The sequence below is a fragment of the Lathyrus oleraceus genome, chromosome 3, assembly GCF_024323335.1.
Source record: "Lathyrus oleraceus cultivar Zhongwan6 chromosome 3, CAAS_Psat_ZW6_1.0, whole genome shotgun sequence".
In the NCBI taxonomy this organism is placed as follows: domain Eukaryota; kingdom Viridiplantae; phylum Streptophyta; class Magnoliopsida; order Fabales; family Fabaceae; genus Lathyrus; species Lathyrus oleraceus.
In genome coordinates, this window is record NC_066581.1 from 473,301,799 (window position 1) to 473,312,012 (window position 10,214).

Genomic DNA, 10,214 nt, shown 5'->3' on the forward strand with positions numbered 1-10,214 from the left:
ATTTTGTTTTTATATATATTTTTAAGCCACTTTATATAAGTGTGTTTATTGAGTTTCTTCATCGTTCTTAAACAAATCTTTGTCGTCCATTTAGTGAGAATCAACGCTTAAGACACTACCATTAGTGATCCGTGTGAACCTAAAACTTAGATGAACTTCCAACTTAGATGAACTTCATCTTCTACCTCCGGACATCTTCTTCCATTCACGACACTCTATCTCTCCACTAAACCAAGCTCGTAAACATCACTTATTCCATAAACAAAACTCGGAAACATCATTTATTTCATTAATGAATTTCAGAACTCCATCACCTCTTCTCCAACATGAACGAGACAAGGAAACCATGGATTCAAGTTAGCAATGTTGGTTTTGCTGTAATGTTGTTATTTTTGTTGTTGTTGTTGTTATTCTTGTTATTGTTGTTGTTGTTGTTGTTGTTGTTGTTCTTATCGCTATTCTTGTTCTTGTTGTTGTTATTGTTGTTTTTGTTCTTGTTCTTGTTGTTGTTATTGTTATTGCTATTATTTTTGTTTTTGTTCTTCTTCTTGTTGTGGTTCTTGTTGTTGTTGTTGTTCTTCTTGTTGTTGTTGTTGTTCTACTGCTGCATTTTTATTTTATTTTATACAAAGACATACAACAACGGTTGTTTAAAGTAACTGTTGTGATAGGTTGAGACACACAACAACGATTGTTTAAAGTAACCGTTGTAGTAGGTAGCATGCTACTTGACTTATAATCACGGTCGCGTGACTGTAGTGGAAAAAGTCATACATACAATCACACCTTACCTTACAACAGTTGATCCAACATGGTGGTGTTCCTTTTCCAACTGTTATGGTAGGTGTTTTCTGTAGTAGTGTGGTTTAAGAAGATGGTGGGGCAGATGAGGATGATGGACTGGAGGTGCGGATTCTTTTCGGTGCCATTTCTACAAAAATAATGAGGAAAGTACAAGAATACTGCAAGAGTGAGTGAGTAAAAGTCATAAAAAGGAAGAGAGAATTGAGTTGGAGTGAAGAGAAAGGTGCCAAAATCCCCTTATATAGACACTTTATGCGTTTAATGCGCCCGTGTTGGCTAACGACCATGCCAACATTCAAAATTCAATGGTCATAAGCAACAATCATTATAACATGCCGACTCCAGGTATTAATGCACCCACGTTGGAAGAATAACGCGCCAGCGCTAGATTGTTACTTCTAGTGCCTTTAAGAATTTTCTACACATTCAACATACAAATTAAAAACACCAAAACGCAAAACATGTTAAAATTTTAAATTGACTTAAATTAAATTAATCTCGACTGAAATTAAATTAATCTTAACTAAACTTAAAATAAGTTAACAAATCATGGGTTGCCTCCCACACAGTGCTTGTTTAAGGTCACTAGCTTGACTCAAGAGCCTAAGGCTCTGCGAGCATCAGAGATACCATCTCCAATGCTTTGTTAGTAGTTGGAAAGGCCATTAGCTCCTTTATCTTAACCTTGAAGACTTTCGAGTCACCAAGATCCTTCACTTCAACACTTCTATCATTATAAATTTTCTGAATTATGTAAGGCCTAGCTGCCTTACACCTAAACACACCAAACATTACTTTTAGCCTAAACTTCCTCTAATGTATTTTATGTCCCACTTTCAATTCTAATTTTCTCGACTTCTTCTTAAGTGATTTTAGCATCTTGCACACCTTGTAGCAATAAGGGTATTTTGTGGATTCAAACACATTAAAAACCATTTTTTATTTGTTGAACCTCAATGATAAATCCTCATAACTCTACATCAATCAAAGCTCTTCATGTTTTTAGGAATGGTCTTCCAAGAATCTTATGGGCTTCAGCAACCTCCGACATGTCCAAAATCATAAAGTTTGCGGAAAAACAAGGGCATCCACCATAACCAATACATCCCCAAAATTCCATAAGGATACATTACATAACAGTCAGCTAAGGTGAGAGTCATATGATTAGACTTCGGCTCTCCATAACCCAACCTCTTCATCATTAAGATTGACATTAGATTAATGCTATCCCCTAAATCATAAAGATCTTGGTCAACTTTTACAGGTCCAATAGAACATGGGATAGCGAACCTACTAGGGTCGGTAAGTTTAGGTGAAATCTTCCTTTCAATTACATCACTACACTCCTCAACCAATATTACATTTTCATCATCTCTCAAATGCCATTTTCCAGAAAGTATCTCTTTCATAAACTTAGCATACACTGGAATTTGGTTCATGGCTTCACATAAGGGGATGTTGACTTGAATTTTTCACAACATCTCCTTGAACTTTTTGAATTGCTCTTCTTTTTAATACTTTTTCTTAGGTTTCTATTTCAAGAAAGGGTAGGATACTTTGATATAGTCAGGAAGAACATGATTAGGATCATTCAAAATATGTTTCTTTCTCCTCCTCCATGGTGAGTTCTTATCTATAAATTAGTCAATAGTCCAACCCTTAACCTCATCATTATTCTCATTCTCACTTTATATCACCACTTTATTTTCACTCTATTTTTTCTCCTCACTAGCTTATGTGGGTGTATCAACCACTATATTCTTCAACCCAATAGCCCTATAATTTTTATTTATTTGGGTTATCAATATTAATACCATTAAATCCCTCTTATGAATTAGCCAGAGTTTCTATTTGCTTTTACAATTGCCCAATTTGTGCCTCTAAATTTTTTATCGAGGCCTTTGTGTTTTTATTTGTTTTAATTTGACTTTGCATCATCTCTTGTTATGCCTGATTTACTCTTAGAAAACTCTCTTGAGTAGAAAGCCTGAACCCTTTTAGAGTTCCTCCAACACATATGGTTTCCGTTAAGGTGCTTGATATTCTTGAGGTGTACTTTGACTAGGATTCAAAGTTTGATTATTGTTGCTTCACTTAAAATTAGGGTGATCCTTCCACCCAGGTTTATAAGTTTTAGAGTACAAATTATTTCTTTGGAAGTTTGCATACTTAACTTCCGCACTCTCAATGTTAGGAACATAATTTCCATTTAAATGCTCACCTCTATAGAAATCAAATTTCAAGGTTTGGATCTGGCTCACATTAGCTTGAGTGAACTGAGATGCAACCATCATTTTGGTGAGAGATATCAGTTGGGCAAGTAGAGAAGTTTGTGTGTCAACAGCTAACACACCTTTTCCTTTCATAACTCGCTCAGTTGAGCGTTGCTCGTTTTGACACATATTTTTAATGAGTGTCGTAACTTCTACATCAATATTTTCTCTCAAATTACATCTAGTCGAGACATCAATAAGCATTCAGGTGGCTTTTGTCAATCCTCTCAAAAAGTGTGATAACTGATCCATTGAACTCATGTTGTGATTTGGACACTTGCGGAGTAACAACTTAAACCTTTCCCATACATATGACAAAGACTCAATATCGTCCATGCTAAAATTCATAATTGCAACCTTTCTTTCGACAAACTGCACATTCAAATAGTATCTTTCCAAGAACTTATCTTTTAACTCTTTCCATGTTTGTATCGTCCCATTAGGAATACACTACAACTAGTCTTTAGCTCTACCAATTAATGGAAGTTCAAACATGCACAATTTCACTTGTTGTCAATTATATTTGCTCCTGGTGGTTTGCACATGGAGTATGTCTCATAAAACTTGGAAGATGCTCCCAAGGCTCACAAATGGTCTGATCGTCAAATGGGTTATCTCACAGGCCCCGCAACACATAATTATTAATATCAAAAGTCAATGGGTTCGGTGGTTGGAATCCTTGTGAAATTTGAGAAGTGTCTGTACACTGCCAGTAATCCCCAAACGTATGACATGTGGGACTTCCATTTCAGGTTCCTCTTTTTTTGTTGTTGTTCAAGTAACAAAGCCTCAATATTTTCTTTAAAGAGTACTCGTGCAGTTATATCGATCTCTAAATCCAACGGTAAAAGCGTAGAATTTGAACCTTGCATAAACACAAAAAACAATACCTTAGCAACATTGTTCAATGCAGAACAAAGTAAAAATAGAAATCAAAATGATAAAATACCAGAAATTCAAATAATAATAAAAAATGAAAACAAGTCGCACATTATGCCTTGTTAAAAATATCAACAATCCCCGACAACGGCGATAAAAACTTGATGAACAATTTACTAGCAAGTGTACTAATGTTGTTATCGAAGTAATAAAAAATAAATTCGTCTCCACAGGGATTGCGAACTTAAAACAAGGTACATTGTGCGATATGTTTAAAACAATAATGGGGGGTTTTTTCATATTGTTTTGGTAAAAATCGAAAGAGAGAAGTATCAGTAACAATTATGATAAAGGTAATTAGGTATTATTGTTAGAATCTCATATTTCTACTTAATTGATGAAATGTGCATTAACATACATGTAATAACTACAGAGTTACAAGACAAATTGACTCTACCATTACACTCAATCCCTTAGCGTGTAGCTCACTAGCATAAGAATTAATTCCCCAATCCCTCAAGTTAATTATAATGTTAAACCAGACAATACGGTGCGTTAATCCATAAGTCACAATTCCTAATCATTTTATCCCTAGCCAACTATCGAATTTAACATTTAAAGTATGTCAGATAAATAGCCCAAGGGACAGTAGTCACTACTTATCAATATCATTTGAATGTCGTAACAAACAAAGGGTAATGTGTATAATCAATAACTGAATAATAAAAACGAGTCAAAACAATTACATTAACATCATCGAATCATATGTTCCAATCAAGTAAAAATAGGTTCATCATTAAATAAGACCTAACCTAAGAGGAATCTAACTAGTCATGTTGAAATAATTAAAAACCATAAGTGTAGATTCAAAGAACATGAAGAAATACTGAAGAAATAGCTTTCTAATGGCTAAAATGGTCTCCAAAAACTCCAAAATCGCTCAAATACATCACTTTTGTCTCTCTAGAATCAAACCCCTTTTTCTTTTCTTCCTTTTCCTTATAAAGTTGCCAAAAGTGTGTCAGTAAAAAGTTTCAGCGCATGCGTGTTAGATGTCAATGCAGGCATGTTGAATAATAATTATCCCAATGTGGGTGCATCCTAGCATGACGCAAACATGTTTTTTTCAGAAGCACATCAACATATTTTTTTCTCATTTTCACCCGTTTTCTCACTAAGTGCTTTTCTTCACCCAAAAGCGTTTTTAAGCCTTTTTTTCTCACTATTTCGCTTCTAACTTGCTTATTATAAGTCAGATTTGGCTGATTTTTCTTGATAAATGACGTACCATGAAAACATGTCATCAAAGACTCTCTTATTTCTCAAAAAATTCAAAAACAAAAAATTATATTCCATTCTTCTACATAAGTTGAGTATTGTGTTGTGATATCCACCATTATTGAAATATCTTAGTTTCATTGATTACTTACTAATATACATGTCCCTCTTTTTGAACCAACTCCTATGTATGGTGTTAACAAGGGTCTCGTTCAAATTCTCACAACTCAGTATTTTATGAACATACCAAGAACTAAAGGTGTTCAAATCTAAATCAGTCTAATTTAAAGTTGGAAATTGATTCAATAAAACCAAACATCGCACAAAATTAAATATTATTAAATGCTCTTATGTGTTATTTTGTGAAATCCTTTAAATCAAAACCAAACCAATCAAACTAGACATATATTTTTATAATTTTACTTTCTATATTAATATGATGTATTAGAATTATATATTCTTAAGTTTTTAATACAACTTATTAGTTTAATTCATTTTATTTTTTAAAACTATTTTATATACCTTAAACATAAGTTATATTAAACGATAATATATTATATATCAAATTTTATATATGTTCTGAACTGTCCATAAGACTCATGGCAAAAGGCCCAAAATAGAACTCTAAGTAGAAAGATGCCTCATGCGCGAAAACTTGTAACTATTCTTGACATATAACGGGTAAACACGTCATTTTAGATATTCAATTCCATTCCCACTCTCACATTAAATATCATTCTCTCACTGACTTGGGTGTTAAAGTGATAACTTTGCAAGTGTGTCTCGCTTAATCGCATCGGGAGTATTGCCCCACCCTAGTGAGATACAACTCCACCACCTCATCTTCTTATTTTAGTTCTCAACTGAACAATGGCACTTCAAATTTCGATATTGGTAATAATGTTATCCCCACACCTTTTTCATCAATGTTTTGATGTTTTTGTAACCATTTTTTGCTTTATTGTAAATTGATTTATTTCTTTGATTAATTTGATTGCAATTTGATCATTCGTTATAGATTGTACCTTGTGTCTTACCTTACATTCAATAAGTTAGAGTTGATCTATTTCAATGTGTTTTTATCATTAACAAGTTGATCAAAAGTCAACATATGTGATCATGACTAGACAAGCTTTCAAAAATTAACCATGATTCGAACCAAGTAATTGCTTAACTCGAATAAAAGTTATCACATCATGATTCGAATTAAAGCTAACATTTCAAAATTTTATCACCTTGATTCAAGCCATTCTTTCCTCTGATTCAAATCATAATTGTATGATTTGAATCAACTAAATGTTCATTTTCTATTACTTTTGTGCCTAAACTATAACACCTATATAAATCTTTTTTGGCATTTTCTATGGATACACACAATAGCCCATTATTATACCATATAAAACTTGTTGAGTGAGTTCTTTTATGATCAAGAAAGATCAAAAATCCATATTTTTCACAAATCTTGAGAAAAATTCATGAGAGTTCTTCCTTTCACAAACACATATTCTCATTGTTTCAACCTTGTGAAAAACTTTATGGAATTTTTTTCCTGTGATATCTATATTGTGTTGTGTGATATTCTTTAGATAACCATAATCATCTTCAACCTTGAACTAAGAAACCATTGTTATGGTGCTCAACTATAAATATTTAGTGTGAGTGGTAGATCCAGGGTATATTAATGAAGTTAATGTTTTTTTGTTAAGTTTTGTTATATGTATCATGATAAATAATTTCTTTGTGTCTATGGTATCTAGAGATTTAATTTTAGTAAAGAGAAATAATATTTACTATACTCTATTGAAGACTTCAGTAGAACTGTGTAAAGGTTACTGCAAAATGAAGTTAGGAGTTTTTCCCATCATTCTTGGGTATAACAAAGGCTTAGACACAGAACCGGTAGGAATAATTAAAGGTTGTTGTGGAACATAAGATTGGAGCATGATATTTGTGGCTAGCAAGTTTTTTGGATCAATTTCAATGGGAAGATCACAAAAGATTGTCATTTTAGTGTCTGTTACAACAAATGGGAAAATCAATTTAGACTTATGTTGACTAAATCAATATGTTAGTTTATAGTGTTCAACATTCTTGATTATCCGTTGCATTAAAAATATTTTTGTATTAACTTTACAAAATAGTGGAAGACCTTACAAATTTTTAATGGTGAAACCATTGAAAAGTTTATTAAGCTCTAGTAAGGACGAATGAGCTAAACCATTGAATATTGCATACACTCTCTCTACACTTACCTCTTTTATTTCTATCATAGATATTATATGCTTACGCTTTATATCTTTTTTAGAAATTGCATGCTATTATGATTTATTGCTTTTGTAGTAATTTCTTGTTTAAAAGTAGGCACATGTTAGACTAAACCTCTGAAAGATATCCTTGGTGATTAAACCTAAAAATTGTGATTCTAGAATCCTTATCAATATTATTAAACAAGTTCGAAATAAGTTTCTCTTGTATATTCGAAATTAGATTAATTACTACTTGATTATTTAACAATTTCATCGTGATCACATTCTATTTTATGTATATCATGTCGTTATCAGAAATCATTCCAATTCAATCTATTGTATTTTTCTCGCTGCTAATCATTTTATTAAAGTCTCATTTGTAAAACAAACATTTTTGAAAATCGGTATTTTTAGGAGCAGTATATTCAACCCCTCCCCGTATAGACCATTCGACCACCATATTCTCCCCCAACAACGCCATATGTAGGAATCGACTTCTGATTTCCACTAATTTTCATGAAAAACCAATGTTTCTCCACCAAAGATCAAGATCATCGATCTCGTTTCTTGAAGCTTCAATCTCTTCCTTATACAAATTTATTATCAAACTCATCGAGCATAGTGACATTCAAATTCACTCGATCTGTCACCCAACGACAAGATGTTGTTATAGTAGTTAAATTTTCCAACCCTATACATGTTCCTCCCCCTTCCCTAGTGAAAGACAATCCAGTTCTAGTTCTAGTTGCATCACCATCTGACCATACCCAACAAGATTTTGTTCCTCCTAGATTTGGTCAATAAGCATTCCAAGTTCTCCCATTCTTCACACTTATACAACAACCTTGCTAGGGTGAACCATCACATCGAACTTCTTCACAACTTTTTTTTATCTAGACAAGAAATGCTCACAAGCCTTTAGTTGATGCAAGTAAATGTTGGAGTAAGGGAGTCACCGACTTACTGAATAACTTTTATAGCCTAGTACACCAACATGACTCACAATTCTTGGCTGATACAATTATCAAAATTGAAGCGAAGCTATAATATGCTCCACCATAAAAATGTTCAAGAAAATGGGGATTCCCCGTGTTATTCACCAAAAATGATCTTCCTAGCCTCTTTCGAGTCGTCATCCCCCAACAATGGTGTCTCTATGTACCATTTCTTTTGTTTCTTTAACGCTGTATCAGAAAGGGTAAGACCATCGACGAACTCTTGGGACAAATCAACCATCTTATAGACGTAAGTCCCAACATCTTCCAAGAAATGAATATGACATCAGAACTTGGAGAATTTATCCGAACATTGATAAGGCGACACGAGTTCTATGGTACATATGTTAGGATGAGTTGTCTCGGTGAATTGAGAAACCAAGTAGTATCGTTATTTGAAATGCTTCACGCTGTCCGAGTAAACGTCAAACATCTTGGTACACTCCTTGAGAGATGTCAAGCCTTAACCCCATGCAGAATCGACGGAGTTGTGTTGGATCACTCTCACATTATTTCTCATTCTCTCACTGACTTGTGCGTTGGAGTGCTAATTTTGCAGGTTCAATCCGCTTCGTCGTATCGGAAGTATTGCCCCACCGCAATGAGATACAACTCCACCACCTTATATTCTATTTCTTGTTCCCAACCAACCGATATCAAATAATCTATTATTTTAATTTTAAAAAATTAATTGTATTAAATTGCATTGATTCAAATTAATTTTTTGAAGTTAATCATCCCAAACCGAATTAAACTGTACTTATTTTTAATCTTTAAATCGAATGAATTTTTATTTTAAAATTGATTTAAACTTCACAACAAAGACACATATGTTACATTGAGTTTGGTTGTGAGTTTGATTGTCATTTCAAATGAGTTTATAGGTTTGTGACTGAAATTGATGAGTTTTAACCTCAATGCCCATTTTTTGAAAAATAAATACCCAATTGCCCCCTTTTCTGAATACACTCGTTCGTTTATTGACCGAGGACATGAAACGAGATTCAGCCAAAAAGGAGGTCGAGGGGTCTATATATATATATATATATATATATATATATATATATATATATATATATATATATATATATATATATATATATATATATATATATATATATATATATATATATATATATATATATATATATATATATATATATATATATATATATATATATATATATATATATATATATATATATATATATATATATATATATATATATATATATATATATATTCGTTTTATCTTATCAATGTCCTTCTTTTTTCATTGGTCGAGACCCCGCATAAAAAAAAACGCAGAGTATATTCGACCATTCCGGAGTCAAGCTCCTTCTTCAAATAGGATATATTGGATTTTTTTCTTCAAAATAGGACAATTATGAAATTCTTTTCCAATACGAGGGCATGGTAGGAAAACAGTCATTTGATATTGCCAAACAGAGCCATATCATTCAAATAATATATGAATGAGTAGCACGCTGTTAACCTCAATGTCCTATCATATTATAACATAAAGGACCAATGATGTGAGTTTCATTGACCACTAAAACCACAATGATAAGTATATCATGAACCATATCTTGCGGTATTTGTTTATTACTCCACAATTGAAACCCAAGTGCTGTTCTTATTTTATTAATTGCAACCACTCACAAAAGTTAGCACTTTATTAGATTGACTATACAAAAGAAAACGATGCCATTCTTATCAAGAATAATGCCACATATAGG

General features: G+C 32.6%; 1 protein-coding gene across 1 annotated transcript; it reads right to left on the reverse strand.

Moving 5' to 3' along the window:
- Positions 1 to 1,129: 1,129 nt before the first annotated feature.
- LOC127131700 (uncharacterized) lies at positions 1,130 to 2,243 on the reverse strand. Its single transcript, XM_051060617.1, has 3 exons — positions 1,909 to 2,243; positions 1,435 to 1,579; positions 1,130 to 1,222 (listed from the first exon to the last, which is right to left on the reverse strand). The coding sequence occupies exons 1-3, from the start codon at positions 2,241 to 2,243 to the stop codon at positions 1,130 to 1,132; spliced, it is 573 nt and encodes a 190-aa protein (XP_050916574.1).
- Between the last annotated feature and the right edge of the window lie 7,971 nt (positions 2,244 to 10,214).